Genomic DNA, 21,229 nt, shown 5'->3' with positions numbered 1-21,229 from the left:
AAACCAAGCTTACTGCTGGGACAGTGATTTCCCTTGTCATACCTCAGATGACCCAGGACACGAGCATGAGAAGTCCCACATCCTCCTCCAGCTTGAGCTAAGGAACAAGAAGGGGCTGGGCTGTTTCACTCTACATGGGTCCATATTCTGGTATCTTTGCCTCCAAATTCGGGATGGAAAAAAAGTCACCATCTCCAAAAGGTGCTAGAAATCAGGGAACTACGTCTTATTGATGGATTTCCCAAATGTATCCACACTACCATGGCCCCTTCCTCCTCTGACGCTTCCTGGGATCACAGCAGGATGCAGCTGGTAATTAAGAACAAAATCCAAAGGCTGAGGGCTAAATGACGTCTTCGGATTTACATTCATCTATGAAATACAAACATTGATTCAGTGAGTCAGTGTATGCGAAAAGACCCTCTTAAATGACGCCACTTTTATAAACACTAATTATTTTTCCCAAGTCTGGATTTCCTGTAAGTCACATCACTCACAATTAAGATAACTTCCACTTCTGCCCTCTGAAGGCTGGTCTACTTCCATCCTGAACCAGGAGAAATATACAGAGCCCACCACATTTGTCCAATACCTGGTAGTGTTTTATTTCAAACTCTGATCCTGCCCTGTAATTAGAAAGAAAGTTCTGCCAGTCTGCTCCTGACAGTTCTTGCTGCCGGAAAAGCTGGTATCAGATGTTCTCTGAAACATACTGTTTTTCATCTGGAGTTAGAAGCTAGATATAAGATTAAAAAAAGAAGAAGTAGGTCCATTGCTGCGCACAGGACCGACCCACTAGGGCCCAACCGTCAGTAGTGGTTACTGAGGGTGAGACTGCTAGAAAGACCCAAGCAGGGCAAGAGAGAACAAAGGTAGCTCTCTCTACAGCATGAAGAAAATGCATGACTTCACAGCTCCCAGACTCCCAGACTTCACAGCTTCCAGCCACATCACCACCCACGCTTCACCCGAGGAGTCACTTTTGCCATCACGCTAGCTGAGGCTTATGGGCCTCTCCTTGTGGCTCTTCATACTCTTCCCAAGGTTTCATCTGGGGGCCAGGGATCATCACCGTCTGAAAGAGCAGGATACTGAGTTATCTACTATCCAAGTCCATGGCTTACCTAAGAGATTCATGCCCGCCTCCACGCCCACTTCCGTGCCCACCGCCAACAAGAGGACTCCTCTTCCTGGTGGTGCATCACCCTCTCTGTCCACTAGGTGGAGCCCAACAGGAGTGGCTTAGAATGCCATGTCTTAAACCACGCAAGCTGCTTTACCTTAAGGATAGGCTGCTTAGGGGGTGCCCATGGGGGAATGATCTTGCCATGCATTCTCCAGCTCCCATAGGGATTCACCAGATGCTTTTCAAAGACAACATACTCCAGGACATCCCTGGGCACATCTTCCTGTCCATACATCAACCGGCCAAACCGATCATAGATGGCCAGAGTCTGAAAATGAAAGCACATCTAGTCGGTTAGTCCTCAGAGTTCTTTAATTCTGAATCTAGACTAACAGATCAACCACTGACACTTTACTCTTAGAGGGTTTTTGACTGGGGGGGCGGGGGGGTGGAAGGAGGTGGGAGGGAGTCCAGGAAGGGTGGGGAAGAATATCCCCACACCTGTTTTAGTGCAGCTAACATCGAGCAGTGGGAAGGGTGCAGTGACAAGGTAAGACAGACCTTTCCTTAGAACTCAGAGTCCCGGGCAGCTGTACCCAGAAATCAGAGGGAGGTGCCCAACCTGAGAGTGAAGAAAGCTGGGAGGAAAGCAGACTGGTGCCTCTACCTGCCGGGTGTGCATGCGGATGGTGACCTGGCCATACGCGTTGCCCTGGTTCAGCAGACTTGAACAGCGAACCTGCACCACCTGGGGTGGCTCTAAAGATTCCACGAAGTTCCAGCGGACGGTCTTGTATTTGATGTCCCAGACCATGTCCTGAGGGCAGAGGAGAATAGTTCAACTGGATTTTTCCCTCCCTGTAGGGAAGTTGGAGCTTATTTCCACGCTTGCTCTTCTTGCAATACCACAGTCAACATGCAACGTTTCCCATCAAATGCTCTCTGGTGCTTATTTTCTCTCACCTTAAGCTACTGCTCATGCTCACCTCACAACAACTCTCTTTCCATTTCTACATCACAACTCAAGACCCACCTACCTCCTTGAGGACCCTTCTCCAAATCAATGAAGGCCACACTCCAACCTGCCAGCTTACCTAATATCCCATTATCCCTCCTACACACGTCCATAATCTGCTCATTATTGCATGCATTTCTTTTTTTTTTTTTTTTTGCATGCATTTCTGTTGACTGCACATGTTTGGTTTTTTTCCTCTCACCTTTGGCAATGAAAGGTGGGATTTTATAGGAATTTTATAGCCTTTTATAAAGGCTAACCTGCTAAGACTAGGAAAGCGATACTTGTCCCTGGGGAGATGAAGCAAAACTGATAGAAACTGAAGTTCTTATTCTTGAACCTCTAACTGAACCACAAAGGCCTCATTGTTAGGGGTCTCCCAGAGTACCTAGCACCCCCGTTATCACACAATGTAAGCCTCACGAACACTGGTTAAATCCTTTACTGTAGTATAGGTATGTGCAGGGCTGGCCTCATGTGACCATACCCTCACCTCAGGATCTGTAGTCTCAGTACTGCTTGCTGAGGGACTTCCTCTTTCTTCACCTGCATGGCCTTTACCAGAGTCCATATCAAGTCATTATCATTCAGCCAAAAATAATGGAACTTCAGCTTTTGCCTTAGACTTCCTGTACTCTCAAAACGGATCCTTAAGAAAATCAGAGGGGATATCTAGAATCTGTCTACTCAGGGGTCCCACAGTTCTAAGGAAGATAAGAACCTACCGGAAAACAGTTTTCAGTTACCAAGGTATGAAGCCGGTCATGGTCTGAGCTAAAAAGGAAAGAGATATATATCACTGACTCCTGCTTTTATGATACTGTGTATGAAAGCTGAAAATGGCCCTGAAAATAGAAAACAACTCCCTTCATTTTTATAAACATTTTCTGCACACCTACTATAAGCCAGGTAATATACTGAGTCCTGGTCCTAGTCCAAAGATGAAGGATAACATGATTTACCGGAAAATCGTGAGATCTAACTAAGAGCAGCATAAAGTTATGTTTGAATCTCAGGAGCAGAAAGAAATTTTGCTGAAATTACTATACCTCCTTGAGATGGGCAAGAAACCCTCACTGGGATGTGGGGACTGATTTTTGTTCTAAGCTGGAACAAAATCCAACACAAATAACAATCAAAAGCTCAATTTATCTCCTCTTACCATGGACACATCATCAATACCGACTGCTTAGCCTTATTTCTTACACATTCATCTTTAAACCTAGCCAAAAGATAACCATCTGTTTTTTCTGGTCTTTTCTACACAAAACTGCCCCCCGCCCCATCTTTGTTGCTGCCAGAGTGATCTAGTTATGCTGATTCTATGCAGTAACAGTAAGAAAATAGTTGGCAAACCCCAGCTCCTGTACATATAAGATTTTAGGAGGGGTCCTAACTGAAGGGCTTCAAATAAACCTAAGACCACAGATTAGTTTCTTTCAGATACACATTCATGACTTTTCCCCACAATTTAATACTTTCTGAGCAGTTTAAGTCTTTGCCCTTTGAAAAATTGTGTCTCTAATCCCACAGTGGGTAATGGATTAGTTCTGTCTACCTGCTTCCCTTCCACTTCTATTCCAAATACAAAAGATTCCGAGTCATTTCCCCCACTGTAGCTCTAGACTAGACTAGACTGAGGTGTGGTGACAGCTACCACAACCACCACGCTTGCCACCTCAGAATAAATTCTTCCTCGTCACTGTCCTGGCCTAGAAATCTTCAGTAGAAATAAATTCCCCATTTTATGAGTTCACTCAGTATTTTGCAATAGAACTTACCCTGAAAAATAAAAGGAGGACATCTGCTTTGGGCAACATAATGGACTGAGCTTATGTGAAACTGCTCCCACTATAAACATCCAGAAAGATGTTATAATACACACAGACACACACACATTTTAAAATCCCTAGCCTAGTTCACAAGAAAGGAAGGTAAGTCCTTAGATGCCAGAAACGAAGAGTCAGTTAAAAGCAGAATGGAAAGAACACAACCTGATACCACAACAGCACAGAGATGATTTAGGGATCTAGAAATAGGATCTGATGGCTAGAGCTTGACTTTTCCTAAAACCTTGGATGCTGGAAGGACAGGGAGTTGGAACTGAGATCCCTGCATAAAGCTATGACCCTCAAAAAGAGTCCTGTACCTGCAGGAAAGGGAAACTAGAAAATAGTCCACCAACCTAGATATAAAGTTTCCCTCACTCTAGGGCTTGGGGTGGGGGTGGGGGTGTCTAAAAAACAAATTTTAAAAACTCCCACAAAAAATTAAAGCCTTAAGTCCACATTATACCCAGAGGTGGACACAGAATTTATGGTATCTGTACGATGTAAGAATTCCTAAGCTAAGAAATTAACAAAGAAACTGATACCTGGGCTTCCCTGGTGGCGCAGTGGTTGAGAGTCCGCCTGCCAATGTAGGGGACACGGGTTCGTGCCCCAGTCCGGGAGGATCCCACATGCCGCGGAGCGGCTGGGCCCGTGAGCCATGGCCGCTGAGCCTGCACGTCCGGAGCCTGTGCTCCGCAGCGGGAGAGGCCGCAACAGTGAGAGGCCCGCGTACCGCAAAAAAAAACACAAAAAAACAAAAAACAAACTGACACCTGGCCAATGATATCCCTAGAGTATCTGGCAGAAACACCCCAAAAGCCTCTCTGGGATCATATTCGTAACTTAGGCTGTTTGGAATTCCCTCAGAAGAAAAACTCTCCACTGCAGATGAGCTCACAACGAAACACTACAAAACATCTGGAAGCTCGCAAAGTCAACACACAGACATCAAGCAAAGTGACAGAGCAGGAAGCACTGGGGTTGGGTCCCTCCATTGAAACAACTGATAAATTAGAAAAAATAACCAGAACCACAATTTCAGAACTCTGGATGTTGACTGGACACCTATAACAACTAGGGAAGTGCTTGACGAAGGGAGAAGCCAGTGATCTTGAGTTTAAGAACATGTGCAAACCACCTACCCTCCTCTTTCCCTCAGCCCTGCCATTACTGGTGGGGATAGTAGCCTGTGTTCCTGGAGTGGATGGCTGGCGCAAGGGCAGGCAGTAGGGACCCCTCCCTCCAAAAATTTGAGTTGCACATTTTGGTCAGGCTGGTGGATTGCAGAGAGACCAGAGCAAATGATGTCATGGTTTCAGCCCTGCTGGCTGCAGCAGCCTTTCCCACCAACAGATTTAAAGGGATAAAGGACCAAGAACACCTGTTTTGTTTTTATTCAGCCAGACAATTTAGGAAATCTTTGTCAGGTCACTGGCTGATTGCAGAGATAATGGAACAGAAACTTCAACGACTACCCACAACAAAGAATACACACTTAGCAATACTAGTTTGGAAAAGTCACAGATGGATGGCAGTGGCACTGATGAGCAAAGTCAGCAATTCCTGAGAAGCCGAGGAATCTGATTTCCAGAGTTACCACATAATAATACTCAGAATGTCCAGTTCTCAACAAGAAAATTACAAAGTATACAAAGAAACACAAAAGTATGGCCCATGCACAGGAAAAAAAATTTTGACAGAAACCATCCCTGAGAAAGCCCAGACACTGGAATTATTAGCCAAAGACGTTAAATCAACTATCCTACTTATGCTCACTGAGATAAAGGTAAGCGTGGACAAAGAACTAAAGGAAATCAGAAAACAATGTATGAAATAAGAACATCAATAGATCCACCAGAGGGCAGACAGCAGAAGCAAGAAGAACTACAATCCTGCAGCCTGTGGAACAAACACCACATTCACAGAAAGATAGACAAGATGGAAAGGCAGAGGGCTATGTAGCAGATGAAGGAACAAGATAAAACCCCAGAAAAACAACTAAATGAAGTAGAGATGGAAACCTTCCAGAAAAAGAATTCAGAATGATGATAGTGAAGATGATCCAGGACCTCGGAAAATGAATGGAGGCAAAGATCAAGAAGATGCAAGAAATGTTTAACAAAGACCTAGAAGAATTAAAGAACAAACAGAGATGAACAATAGAATAATTGAAATGAAAAATACACTAGAATGGATCAATAGCAGAATAACTGAGGCAGAAGAACAGATAAGTGACCTGGAAGACAGTATGGTGGAATTCACTGCTGCGGAACAGAATATAGAAAAAAGAATGAAAAGAAATGAAGACAGCCTAAGAGACCTGTGGGACAACATTAAACACAACAACATTCACATTACAGGGGTCCCAGAAGGAGAAGAGACAGAGAAAGCACCCGAGAAAGTATCTGAAGAGAGTACAGCCGAAAACTTTCCTAACATGGAAAAGGAAATACCCACCCAAGTCCAGGAAGCACAGAGAGTCCCATACAGGATAAACCCAAGTAGAAACACGCTGAGACACACAGTAATCAAATTGGCAAAAATTAAAGACAAAGAAAAATTATTGAAAGCAGCAAGGGAAAAATGACAAATAACATACAAGGGAACTCCCATAAGGTTAACAGCTGATTTCTCAGCAGAAACTCTATGAGCCAGAAGGGAGTGGCATGACATATTTAAAGTGATGAACGGGAAGAACCTACAACCAAGATTACTCTACCCAGCAAGGATCTCAATCAGATTTGATGGAGAATTCAAAAGCTTTACAGACAAGCAAAAGCTAAGAGAATTCAGCACCACCAAACCAGCTCTACAACAAATGCTAAAGAACTTCTCTAAGTGGGAAACACAAGAGAAGAAAAGGACCTACAAAAACAAACCCAAAACAATTAAGAAAGTGGTAATTGGAACATATGTATCGATAATTACCTGAAATGTGAATGGATTAAATGCTCCAGCCAAAAGACACAGGCTCGCTGAATGGATACAAAAACAAGATCCATATATATGCTGTCTACAAGAGACCCACTTCAGACCTAGTGACACATACAGACTGAAAGTGAGGGGATGGGAAAAGATATTCCATGCAAATGGAAATCAAAAGAAGGCTGGAGTAGCAATACTCATATCAGATAAAATAGACTTTAAAGAATGTTACAAGAGACAAGGAAGGACACTACCTAATGATCAAGGGATCAACCCAAGAAGAAGATATAACAATTATAAATATATATGCACCCAACATAGGAGCACCTCAACACATAAGACAACCGCTAACAGCTGTGAAAGAGGAAATCGACAGTAACACAATAATAGTGGGGGACTTTAACACCTCACTTACACCAAAGGACAGATCATCCAAAATGAAAATTAATAAGGAAACACAAGCTTTAAATGACACAACAGAGCAGATAGATTTAATTGATATTTATAGGACATTCCATCCAAAAACAGCAGATTACACTTTCTTCTCAAGGGTGCACGAACATTCTCCAGGATAGATCACATCTTGGGTCACAAATCAAGCCTCAGTAAATTTAAGAAAACTGAAATCATATCAAGCATCTTTTCTAACCACAACACTATGAGATTAGAAATCAATTACAGGGAAAAAAAACATAAAAAACACAAACACATGGAGGTTAAACAATACGTTACTAAATAACCAAGAAATCACTAAGGAAATCAAAGAGGAAATCAAAAAATACCTAGAGACAAATGACAATGAAAACACAACGATCCAAAACCTATGGGATGCAGCAAAAGCAGTTCTAAGAGGGAAGTTTACAGCTATACAAGCCTACCTCAAGAAACAAGAAAAATCTCAAATAAACAATCTAACCTTACACCTAAAGGAACTAGAGAAAGAAGAACAAACAAAACCCAAAGTTATCAGAAGGAAAGAAATCATAAAGAACAGAGGAGAAATAAATGAAACAGAAACAAAGAAAACAATAGCAAAGATCAATAAAACCAAAATCTGGTTTTTTAGGAAGATAAACAAAATTGATAAACCATTAGCCAGACTCATCAAGAAAAAGAGGGAGAAGACTCAAATCAATAAAATTAGAAATGAAAAAGGAGAAGTTACAACAGACACCGCAGAAATACAAAGCATCCTAGGAGACTACTACAAGCAATCATATTCCAATAAAATGGACAACCCGGAAGAAATGGACAAATTCTTAGAAAGGTATAATCTTCCATGACTGAACCAGGAAGAAATCAAAATATGAACAGACCAATCACAAGTAATGAAATTGAAACTGTGATTAAAAATCTTCCAACAAACAAAAGTCCAGGACCAGATGGCTTCACAGGTGAATTCTATCAAACATTTAGAGAAGAGCTAACACCCATCCTTCTCAAACTCTTCCAGAAATTGCAGAGGAAGGAACACTCCAAAACTCATTCTATGAGGCCACCATCACCGTGATACCAAAACCAGACAAAGATACTACAAAAAAAAGAAAATTACAGACCAATATCACTGATGAATATAGATGCAAATATCCTCGACAAAATACTAGCAAACAGAATCCAACAGCACACTAAAAGGATCATACACCACGATCAAGTGGGATTTATCCCAGGGGTGCAAGGATTCTTCAATATATGCAAATCAGTCAATGTGATAAACCATATTAACAAACTGAAGAATAAAACCCATATGATCATCTCAATCAATGCAGAAAAAGCTTTTGACAAAATTCAATACCCATTTATGATAAAAACTCTCCAGAGAAAGTGGGCATAGAGGGAACCCACCTCAACATAATAAAGGCCATATACGACAAACCCACAGCAAACATCATTCTCAATGGTGAAAAACTGAAAGCATTTCCTCTAAGATCAGGAACAAGACAAGGATGTCCACTCTCGCCACTATTATTCAACATAGTTTTGGAAGTCTTAGCCACAGCAATCAGAGAAAAAAAAGAAATAAAAGGAATACAAATTGGAAAAGAAGAAGTAAAACTGTCACTGTTTGCAGATGACATGATACTATACATAGAGAATCCTAAATATGTCACCAGAAAACTACTAGAGCTAATCAATCAATCTGGTAAAGTTGCAGGATACAAAATTAATGCACAGAAATCTCTTGCATTCCTATACACTAATGATGAAAAATCTGAAAGAGAAATTAAGGAAACACTCCCATTTACCATTGCAACAAAAAGAACAAAATACTTAGGAATAAACCTACCTAGGGAGACAAAAGACCTGTATGCAGGAAACTATAAGGCACTGATGACTCCCTGACCTCACACTATACTACAAAGCTAAAGTAATCAAGACAATATGGTACTGGCATAAAAACAGAAATATACATCAATGGAACAGGATAGAAAGCCCAGAGATAAACCCATGCACCTATGGTCAACTAATCTACAACAAAGGAGGCAAGGATATACAATGGAGAAAAGACTCTTCAATAAGTGGTGCTGGTAAAACTGGACAGCTACATGTAAAAGAATGACATTAGAACACTCCCTAACACCATACACAAAAATAAACTCAAAGTGGATTAAAGACCTAAATGTAAGACCGGACACTATAAAACTCTTAGAGGAAAACATAGGCAGAACACTCCATGACATAAATCACAGCAAGATCCTTTTTGACCCACCTCCTAGAGAAATGGAAATAAAAACAAAAATAAACAAATGGGACCTAATGAAACTTCAAAGCTTTCGCACAGCAAAGGAAACCATAAACAAGACCAAAAGGCAACCCTCAGAATGGGAGAAAATATTTGCAAATGAAGCAACTGACAAAGGATTCATTTCCAAAATTTACAAGCAGCTCATGCAGCTCAATAACAAAAAAAGAAACAACCCAATCCAAAAATGGGCAGAAGACCTAAACAGACATTTCTCCAAAGAAGATATACAGACTGCCAACAAACACATGAAAGAATGCTCAACATCATTAATCATTAGGGAAATGCAAATCAAAACTACAATGAGGTATCACCTCACACCAGTCAGAATGGCCATCATCAAAAAATCTAGAAACAATAAATGCTGGAGAGGGTGTGGAGAAAAGGGAACACTCTTGCACTGCTGGTGGGAATGTGAATTGGTACAGCCACTATGGAGAACAGTATGGAGGTTCCTTAAAAAACTACAAATAGAACTACCATATGACCCAGAAACCCCACTACTGGGCATATACCCTGAGAAAACCATAATTCAAAAAGAGTCATGTACCAAAATGTTCATTGCAGCTCTATTTACAATAGCCCCGAGATGGAAACAACCTAAGTGCCCATCACCGGATGAATGGATAAAGAAGACGTGGCACATATATACAATGGAATATTACTCAGCCATAAAAAGAAACGAAATTGAGCTATTTGTAATGAGGTGGATAGACCTAGAGTCTGTCATACAGAGTGAAGTAAGTCAGAAAGAGAAAGACAAATACCGTATGCTAACACATATATATGGAATTTAAGAAAAAAAAAGTCATGAAGAACCTAGGGGTAAGACAGGAATAAAGACACAGACCTACTGGAGAATGGACTTGACGATATAGGGAGGGGGAAGGGTGAGCTGTGACAAAGCGAGAGAGAGGCATGGACATATATACACTGCCCAACGTAAGGTAGATAGCTAGTGGGAAGCAGCCGCATAGCACAGGGAGATCAGCTCAGTGCTTTGTGACCGCCTGGAGGGGTGGGATAGGGAGGGTGGGAGGGAGGGAGACGCAAGAGGGAAGAGATATGGGAACATATGTGTATGTATAACTGATTCACTTTGTTATAAAGCAGAAACTAACACACCATTGCAAAGCAATTATACACCAATAAAGATGTTAAAAAAAAAATGCAAGTGAAATAACAACAAGGTAGAACTTAAAAAAACTAAATAACAATAACACAGGAGATGTATGAGGCAGTGACTGAAATTCAAGTGTTTGAAGCTTCTTGTGATATTGTCAACAATACATGCTAAACATTTTAACAATAACTATTATAAGAACAGAAGTAGAATGTAATACTTCCAAACAAGTGGAAGGAATAAAAAAGTTAGAAGGAAATTATATCAATACCACAAATGAAAGGAAAAAAAGAAACAAAGAAAAATCATGGTAACTAGAATGCAAAAAATAATGTGGTAGGAAAAAAATATCAAATATAAAAAAAACTACACTGAACAATAAACAGAGCAGGTTTCAGAAAAATACATCATTCATGTAAATTTTCACAACACATTAAACAATACTGTACATTGTTTATACACATGTACATGTGGTGAGGATAAAAATGTGCATGAGAATAATAGGGAAGATAGTGGTTCTTTCTAGGAAGGAAAAGAATGGGGAGATGGGGCTTTAGCTGTATCTATAATGCTTTATCCCTGTCTCTTCCCCCAATTAGGCATTCAGAAGCAAATATGGCAAAATGTAAACATCTATTACCTTGCAAGGTATTTTTTTATATGTTTGAAATATTCCACAATTAAAAACGTTTTTTAAACAAATAAAAGTAAAAAGAAATAATTAATGGATTTGAGAGTATAGGTTTGGGGTCCTGCCTGAAGCCTAGCCACAGCAAGCTACAGTTCAAAGAATGTCGGCAACAGTCCAAGGCCTAGTACTTAAGGTTATTCCAGGCCCCTCATGTTGATTTTTCATCTACCTAGCAGCCCTGACTTTTCTCCCTTGGTTGAATCAAGAAGAAGTTGGAAAATTTTTAAAGAAACTTATTCAAAATAATTAAGGAAAGGAAATGTACATATACAAGACAAACACACAAGAAGGGTCAGGATGAATTAGGGATCAGGCGGGTGAAAATAGCAGCCGTTCAGCAGAGTGCCAGTGGAGCTGAGCCAGACCAAATGGTGAAAACTCCCAGAAGCAGTGAGAGGAGTCAAGGACAGCTCCAGGCTCCAATTTCCCACAGAGGAACATCTCCCACTCTGGAACTCTTACCTGAAGAAAAAAAAACACCTGTGCCTAGAATAATAGCTGCTGAGAACATAATGGGTACAAGACAGGGAGTTCACGTACTTGTTTAGACACAGGTGAGCTTCAATGAAGATATCCTGGGCTTTTTCAGGAAAGTCCTTTATTTTAAAATTAGGATCACTTTCTCTTATCCTCCGGATTCTGTAAAATTAAGCATGAGAATCATTTCTAAAGAAGACTTCACACAATTTCCATAACTTACAGCTTACTTTACGTCCGTTAATGTCTGTCCATTTATGCAATAATTGATTTTTGAATGTGCCAAGTCCTGTAAATTCAACCTTCTAACTCGCACTTAAATCAATCATTCTAAAGAAAGGCCAAAGCTGGGACTTCCTGGTGGTGTAGTGGTTAAGAATCCACCTGCCGGGCTTCCCTGGTGGCGCAGTGGTTGAGAGTCTGCCTGCCGATGCAGGGGACATGGGTTTGTGCCCCGGTCCGGGAGGATCCCACATGCCATGGAACAACTAAGCCCACGCGCCACAACTACTGAAGCCCGCGTGCCCTGGGGCCCATGCGCCACAACTACCGAAGCCCGCGTACTCTAGGGCCTGAGTGCTGCAACTACTGAGCCTGCATGCTGCAACTACTGAAGCCCACACGCCTAGAGCCTGTGCTCCGCAACAAGAGAAGCCACCCCAATGAGAAGCCCGCACACCACAACGAAGAGTAGCCCCCATTCACTGCAACTAGAGAAAGCCAGCGCGCAGCAACAAAGACACAATGCAGCCAAATATTAAAATTTAAATTTAAAAAAATAAATAAAGACCAAAGCTTCTCATAGTGAAATTTCAGAATTTTGGCATCGAAGAAAACATCCTATAAGCACTAAGAAAGAAAAAACAGGTTTCATACAGAGGCTCAGGAGCCAGAAAGACATTGGGCTTCTAACTAGCAAGATTAGAAGTTAGAAAGACGGGACTTCCCTGGTGGTCCAGTGGTTAAAACTCTGCGCTCCCAATGCAGGGGGCCCGGGTTCGATCCCTGGTTGGGGAACTAGATCCTGCATGCCGCAACTAAGAGCCTGCATAATGCAACTAAAAGAGCCCACATGCCGCAAGTAAAGATCCTGCACGCCGCAACAAAGATCCCTCGTGCTGCAACTAATACCTGGCACAGCCAAATAAACAAATAAATATTAAAAAAAAAAAAAAGGAAGTTAGAAAGACAATGGAGCAGTGCTTTTAACTGAGAAAAAAATGACTCCCAGCCCAGAATTCTATACCTGGGAAAATTATAAATGAAGTGGGAGACTAAAAAAAAGACTTTTCCTTAGCCTTGCAAGATCTCATTTATCTACCATCCACCCTTTCTCAGGAAGCTGCTGGGGAATGTGTGCCACCAAAGTAACTGAATGAACCATGAAAGAGAGAGAGGTAAAATCCACGACACAGGGGATACATATAAGAGCAAGGCAAAAGGAGTATCAGGATGATGATAAAAGTAGATCCCACGATGTACAGTGAGCCTAAAGAGTGATCAATCCAGACCGAAATAGGTAAGAAGGCTCCAGGAGGGCTTCCTTCTTGAAGATGGGATTGATAAAATACTTAACGTTTTGTATGTACTGAGAGAAAATTAACACAACCAGGGGTTCCATAAGCAAATGAGAAAAAAAGACACGACACCAGAAAAAAAAACTATTACACAGGAAATGTAATAATAATGTACTGCATGACTCTGCTGTCAATAGCATTTTCGTAGTTATAATGTAAACAGGGAATTCTGATCTAATCAAAGTGTTACTATAACTATATTAAGAGGATGGGGGACACCATAACCCAGTGGAATTTATCCCAGGAATGTAGGATTGGTTTAACACTAAAAAAATCAATTAATGCAATATACCATGTCAATAGAATAAAGGACAAATATCACATGATCATCTCAACAATCAGAGAAAAAGCATGTGATAAAATCCACTCCTTTGCACTTTTCACCTCAGAGCCTTGCTTGTACTGTTTTGTCTCCCTAGAATGCTATTCCTCACTATACCCCTCTACTCAGCTAACTCCAAGCAACCCTTTAGGTCCCAGCTGTAAATGTCATTTCCTTAGGGAAGCTTACCTTTAACTCCCAGACCAAGTTATCTTTCCCTGCCATATTTTCCCACAGCACTCACACTTCACCGTATCTGTAATTATTTGTATACAATCAGTATTTAATAACTGGTTTCCTCTCCTAGATAAGAACTCCATAATAAAACCACCTGTATTCTGTTCATCATCATGAACCCTTCCACCAAACAGCTCTTAGGCCAGGAGAGAAATACATGAGAGGAAATCATCACAATACAGAGTTATCAGAAGTAGTAAGAATACGCATACAGTTACAATTATAACAAAGGCAGCTCCAAAAAGAGTCAGAGAAGGCTTAAAAGCAGACAGAGATTATCATACTTAGCGAAGTCAGTCAGAAAGAGAAAGACAAATACCATATGATATCACTTATATGTGGAATCTAAAATACAATACAGGGACTTCCCTGGCGGTCCAGTGGTTAAGACTTTGCGCTCCCACTGCAGAGGGCACAGGTTTGATCCCTGGTCAGCAAACTCAGATCCCACATGCTGCGTGGTGTAGCCAAAAAAAAAAAAAAAAACACACACACAAATGAACATATCTATGAAAGAGAAACAGACTCACAGACATAGAGAACAGACTCGTGGTTGCCAAAGCGGCTGGGGGAGGGAAGGATTGGGAGTTTCTTATTAAAAAAAAATAAAGTGAGACTTCCCTGGTGGCGCAGTGGTTAAGAATCCACCTGCCAATGCAGGGGACACGGGTTCGAGCCCTGGTCCGGGAAGATCCCACACGCCATGGAGCAACTAAGCCCGTGCACCGCCAACCACTGAGCCCACGTGCCACAACTACTGAAGCCCGCACGCCTAGAGCCCACGCTCCGCAACAAGAGAAGCAACCACAATGAGAAGCCCCCGCACAGCAACGAAGAGTAGCCCCTGCTCACCACAACTAGAGAAAGCCCACGCACAGCAACAAAGACCCAAAACAGCCAAAAATTAAAATTAATTAATTTAAAAAAAAAGCAGACACAATACTTGAGAGAAAAAGACATTTTTCAGGCAAAGGAAAGGATGTGCAAAGAGACACAGCACAACATTTGTCAAGGAACTGGCAATTAGTTTGGAAAGGTTAAAGTTTAGGATGAGAAAAATGGAATAAGGAGATGATGGTGGAGAGGAAGGCAAGAGACAAATTATAAAAAGCCCTGAATACCACTGAAGAAATCTGGATTTTATTCTTCAGATAACAGGGAGCCACAAAGGAGTCTGAGACAGAAGAGTTGATGTGATAAGATCTGTATTTAGAGAAACAGGTTATGGCCACATGAATTAACACTGACTCAGTATACTTGTGCATAGAAATCTATATATGACGCTAAGAACCTATCATTTACATACAGTTAGAGCTAGAGTGACAGATACTGAAAGTCTCTTTAAGAAGAAAGTTTTGGCTCTGCTCCTTAACTAAAGCCCAGTTAGCTCCCCAGAACACGTCTGTCTTTTTAAGCCTTTTTGGCTTTTCTTACTCTCTTAAGTTTAAACTCTAAGGTATTTCTCATAAAAATATGCTCTCTCTTATTATTACTTCAAATTTTAAAATATGTGATCAAGAAAGTGTCCTACAAACTTCAATGTGAACTTCCTAAATGATGTGACAAAAACGAACAATCAAGGTTGAGATGCTACGATTCAGAATGCCCATATTATACATTAGCTCTAGCACAGAGAAAGAATATACTGTCAAGTTATCAAGGGAGTTACAGGCAATGCAATTAAGCCAAGATGACCTCTCTGGATTAAGGAGCAACAAGAAATTTTTATTCTAATACTGACTCCCAGCTGTCTCAGACACCTACGATAATTGTGATGCCACATTCTTCTTCAATCGCTCAGTTCTCTGTGCCAGTCCTTCCTTAGAAAGAGATGACACTCGGGCATCACCCTCAGGAGGAACATAGGCGTCAAAGATACCAGCTGTAAAGAGAGACGGAGAAAACTAAAAAGCATTGAAAGATTGAGAAAAAGTCATCCTGAGGTCATACAAAATTGGGAGGGCTCCTGGATACAAAATAGACTAACAAAATAGACTTCCACGTAAAGGGAATCGTGTTGCATTAGAAAAAGTAGAATAAGATCATTTCAGCCTTCTCTTAGAGCCTCAGCTTCTTCTTGTACAAAATGGAGAAATTTTACCCTGGTCTTCTAGGAACAGTGTGAAAACAAGATCAAAGATGACCTCATGAAATATAACGTATACAAATTATTGAGACTGAACCGATTTTGTAGTTAATTAAATGCTATCATTCATACTCCAAATCATTCCCCTTTCCAAGATCTCTGACAGAAGGGGATTGGGTCAGGGTCTCAGAAATACCATGTCTCACCTGTACAGGCCAGATGTATGGGACGCTCCAAATGTTCTGGAGGGATGACCAGTCCTGCTTTCCGGGCATATTCTACGAACTCCTTTTCTGATTTATATTTGGGTTGATAAGTAGGGGGTGTGAAACGTTTTTTAGTTCTCACTGGAAATACTGCTGTGGACTGAGTCACCAGGACTGGCTGGAGGATGGTAGAAAAAGGTTAGGTAACCTGGAAAAAATCAATCTTGTACAAACTGTAAGCAAAGATAGAATGGGCACATCCAAAGAATGACTTAGGAACAATTACAAAGCCACATATCACGGGGGAAAATGCAGAACTATCTTAACAATTATGGTGTCTCTTACTAAAAGCCAGTAAGCAACTTTTACTAACACCGTTCAACGTTTACTAAAGGCTTTCCTTTATTTAGTACTTTCCATAGTATAGGACTGTGCCAACTCCTAGAGATGCAGAGTTAATGAAAGCAAGGCTTCTGCTTTCAAAGAACGCTCAGTCTGATAGGGAGCTTAAACACCAACCCAATACTGAAATGAGCAGAAGAAAAGTCCTCTTCTTGGCATCTCCTGTACATTTACTCAGATTTCATTCTGCTCATTCTATTGGGAGCCTCAATGTAAACTTTATTCTGTCGTTCTAGCTCCCAACTAGATCAATAATAAGCTCTTCAAAGGCCAGGTCTCTTTCTCTCTGACCACGAGGTTTGTTCAGGCAGGTACGAGACTCCCTTCTTCACAGCTACTGTTCAATTAAGGACATTTATAAAAATCAACGGGAAGCGAACCCACCTTCCAACCATAACTTCTTCCCCTTTAACACCCCCAGGCCAGTCAGACCCAGACCAAACCGGAGAAACTTAATCCCCGAGAACTTGCCCGCTCTCATGGCCCTACCAAGGCTCTCCCCACTCAGCCACATAGTTAAGTAGTTATGTCTCGTCTACCTCAACTCTTCCCTAGCCTAGGTACGACCTGTAACGTCCAAGTTCACCAAGGACAACTGCAAAGCGAGTATTTCCCTCCACTCTGTTGCCCTCCAGCCCCTAGACTCCTATCTACCCCGTCCCTACCCACCTGCCGAGACCACCATCCTAAAGCCCTGGATAAGCGAGACAAAGCTCGCGGCAAGGGGACTGCCATTTTGCTCACGCAAAGGTAGCCGGGATGGAGACAGTAAAAAGCCTTGGGCCGGAAAGGAGGTGCATAGGGCGGAGCTAGCTCGGGAGTGGAATTTTCCAGGGCACGCGCCCGCCGCCGAAGTGTGAGCGGCGCGAACGCGCACGTACACGTCCGGGGTGGTGGTGGGGGCGTGGGGGGAGTTGGGCTGCACATGCGCAGTAAAACGGCGTTGGGGGTAGGGTGGAAGCACGGTTGTCACGCGCCAGGCGGGGCGTGCAGCCGAAGCTGCGCCTGCGCGCCGGGCTTCCTGACTGCCAGGAGTTACCGCATTCGAGTAAGAGTGGGACAGTGCTGCACCTTGGGAACGAAAAGATGTTTCCCTTCTGAGATGACTATTTTTCTTCAGTGCCTTCTTGGATCCTAGAAGGGGCAAAAATGACTAGTTTCTGGGTCTGTATCCGACCTCGATATTCTGGGTAACCTTAATCCGGAGGTCTAGTTCTACCAATCTGTACCGTATGAAGAATTCTTTCTTACTAGCAAATTAAGGAAATTAATGACTACTATGTTTATTGAAGCAAAAGACACGTGGACTGACAAAAGCATTTATCTGTTTGCCATTTTGGGACAGAGGCATAATAATATGAGGCACAATAATATTTTTATTAACAAAAAATAGCTTATACTTAGAAATTGTTTACCGGGTGCCAGGCATCTTTCTAAACTTTTTACATATATTAACTCAGTCTTCACCACAAACGAGCAATATGCTCCTTTTACATATGATGTTGCATAGAAATTACGTAATTTATTTAAGGTCGCACGGCTAATAACTGGCAGAACTGGGATTCAGATTCAAGCAAACTCCAGAACCCATGCACTGACTACTACGCTGTATTGCTTCACATTAAGTGGTTAAAGGATTCATGTTGTTGGGGTCACCCCGGAAAATCCAGTGCTGTAATCATCGTTGAATGACAAAACACTTTTCATACGTACCCTTGGGTTTTTTCTCATTCTGTCAATTAACGTTTATTGAGCATTTACCTGTGGTATTTTGCAATGAGTTGAGAGCTATGGGCTGTACAGGTTGAAATAGAATTGCTACTAAGGTCCAAATAAAATGCTAAGGACTATCAAAGGAAAGAGAGATTACTTTTGAGTTTGGGGATCTCATGTCTTAAATCTTGACTTTTTAACTATACTGTGTGTGTGTATATATATATGTATATATATATATATATACATATATATATACACACACACACACACATTGATTTTTTTTTTCCTTTTTTTTTTTTGGCTGCGCAGGGCATCATGTGGGATCTTAATTCCCCAACTGAGGATTGAACCTGCACCCCCTGTAGCGGGGGCACAGAGTCTTAACCACTGGACTGCCAGGGAAGTCCCTGTACATTCTTCAAGGGTAAGAATTCCCCCACAAGTCCTAGCCACAGCATAGAATCTATAGCATGATACATTAATAGTGACATGAAATTAGGTGTTATACATATGTGATAATTAAAGAATATATATTAAGCATTTAAATGAGATATATCTAATTATTTCCCTTTTTTTTTTTTTTGCACTACGCGGGCCTCTCACTGTTGTGGCCTCTCCCGTTGCGGAGCACAGGCTCTGGACGCGCAGGCTCAGCGGCCATGGCTCACGGGCCCAGCCGCCTCGCAGCACGTGGGATCTTCCCGGACCGGGGCACGAACCTGTGTCCCCTGCATCGGCAGGTGGACTCTCAACCACTGCGCCACCAGGGAAGCCCTCTCTTTTTTTGTAATTTTTACTTTTTTTTAACATTTTCTTGGCCACCCTGTGCGACATGTGAGATCTTAGTTCCCCAACCGGGGATTGAACCCCGTGCCCTTTGCAGTGCAAGTGCGGAATCTTCACCGCTGGACCACCAGGGAAGTCCCAAGATGTATCTAATTATTTCTTAACAGAGTCTTGTCAATCTACTCTATGCCCCAGAAAATAAAACATGAACTTTTTTTTTTTTACTGGTTTTCCTGACAAAGTGGGGAAACCCCAATCCATGATGAGTGGTTATTAATACAAAACATTGATATAGTCTTTCTGGGATTATCTGCTTCACTGTTGAGTTTTATGTTTGCCTCACATGGTAGCCAACACATCCCAGATCATCTCTGCCTGCCTTCTGGTCAGCTTCTCAGGGAATGCAAATTTGTTCCGGATCAACCTGGATGAAATAATAAGGGAAGTCAATCTTGTTTAGTTCATTCTGAGATGAATTATAAGTGGGTTTTATTAGCTGCTGTTTTGGAAAATTCGTATTATCTTCCTATCTCATTAACTCCATGGAAAATTGGGAGTTGTCTGCCTGGGGAAGTTAACACAAAAAGGATATTTCGTAATCCTACAACCCAAGTAGTTCACATTTCAGAAAAAGCAAAGTAAGAGTAAGAGAAGGAAACTCATTGTGTAACTAGAGGAAGGAATAAGGTGGTTAGGGGCTTAACCTTGCAAAAAAACAGTCTTGCACATAGTAGACACTCAAATATTTATTCAATAAGTGATCATGGGGGGAAAAAAATAAGTGGATCAGTAGAATCCCAGATAAAATATGATGAGGCAGAGGGCAAAGTTGATTTCCTGTTTCCCCAAATACGGGGGGTTCCTGGAATCACTCGTCTTATTGAAATTTCTAAATGGATCCAAAGAAAATGGGATATCCCATGAGCAGTGGGATATGTACTGTATTTGGATTTTTTTCCCTCTCAGTGGGAGATGATATCAAATATTGGAACTTCTGAAATTCTGCCTGGTAGTCTACATTCTAGGAGAAGCACTGTTGATTTGAACACGGAAGATCCTCCTGGAGAATTGGAAGAATCTGAATACAGTATGTTTATTGATTACCGTAAACAATATGATACTTCGATTGAAGCTAGTGATAGGCTTGCCATGTATTTATGTTGTACTTCCCTCCCTTGAGAGAGCGCGTGAAGAGCAAAGGAAGTGAAGTGAATTGTCCAAGATAAGGTGACATAGAAGAAACCAAGAATTCTGACTTTCTAAGAAATGTTCTCAACTGATCTTTAGCTAACAATGTTAGCAGAGCTTCTTTGTCACTAGGAGAGTTGACTATCTATGACTCTCACATAGTGGTGCCTGAGTGTACATCTTAGCTCCACTTCTTTTCCTCACCATAGAGAAGGGGTAATTGAGTACCTAACTCATAGAATTGTTACTAAGTCATTAAATGAATTAATACATGTTCCCACTCTGGTTAGTTATGGTAACTGCTTCCAAGCCCCGTGATAGCCGTGGAAGGGATATATGGAGCCTAGCAGAGTCCTAGTAAGTGTCTGCTCTTTATGCCGGACACAGGTAACATTGGCAGACCCAGAGTCCACCCCAGTGCAGTGTTCCTAAAGCACAAGAGCCCATAACCTGGATATGAATTGGAGATCCTCAGGAAGCCCTATGTGTGTTAGCTCTTTTCCTCTAGGGAGCAGTTCTCAGCTCTGTTAAAGTTAAAACCATTGAAATGAAGGTTGTTTCCATGCCCAAAAGTGATTCCTTATTTCTGTGCTGCATGACTTTCTTCTAGCTGCTCTTCTGTCTCATCCATCCTTGCATTCATCCCTGCTGATGAAGACAAAGGCTTTTTCCTTTATTCTTTGCTGCCTGCTTCAGCCTCTTTATTTCTAAAGGTATGTTAAGGAAGAGATATTGCTCATCCTGGCTCAGCCAGAAAAGAAGCCCATGCACCCCACTGTT

At 41.6% G+C, this 21,229-nt stretch overlaps 1 protein-coding gene across 1 annotated transcript; it reads right to left on the bottom strand.

The window, feature by feature from the left end:
- Positions 1-579: 579 nt before the first annotated feature.
- Positions 580-17,557, bottom strand: MRPL45 (mitochondrial ribosomal protein L45). Its single transcript, XM_029213400.1, has 8 exons — positions 17,429-17,557; positions 16,358-16,535; positions 15,830-15,947; positions 11,993-12,091; positions 2,867-2,915; positions 1,794-1,943; positions 1,281-1,454; positions 580-1,075 (listed from the first exon to the last, which is right to left on the bottom strand). The coding sequence occupies exons 1-8, from the start codon at positions 17,492-17,494 to the stop codon at positions 989-991; spliced, it is 921 nt and encodes a 306-aa protein (XP_029069233.1). The 5' UTR covers positions 17,495-17,557; the 3' UTR covers positions 580-988.
- Between the last annotated feature and the right edge of the window lie 3,672 nt (positions 17,558-21,229).

This window comes from Monodon monoceros, unplaced genomic scaffold (genome assembly GCF_005190385.1).
Source record: "Monodon monoceros isolate NGI ecotype Baffin Bay Population unplaced genomic scaffold, NGI_Narwhal_1 Super_Scaffold_9, whole genome shotgun sequence".
Taxonomy (NCBI): Eukaryota; Metazoa; Chordata; class Mammalia; order Artiodactyla; family Monodontidae; genus Monodon; species Monodon monoceros.
Note: the sequence above shows the minus strand (reverse complement) of the source record. Positions and strands in the feature narration are given on the sequence as shown.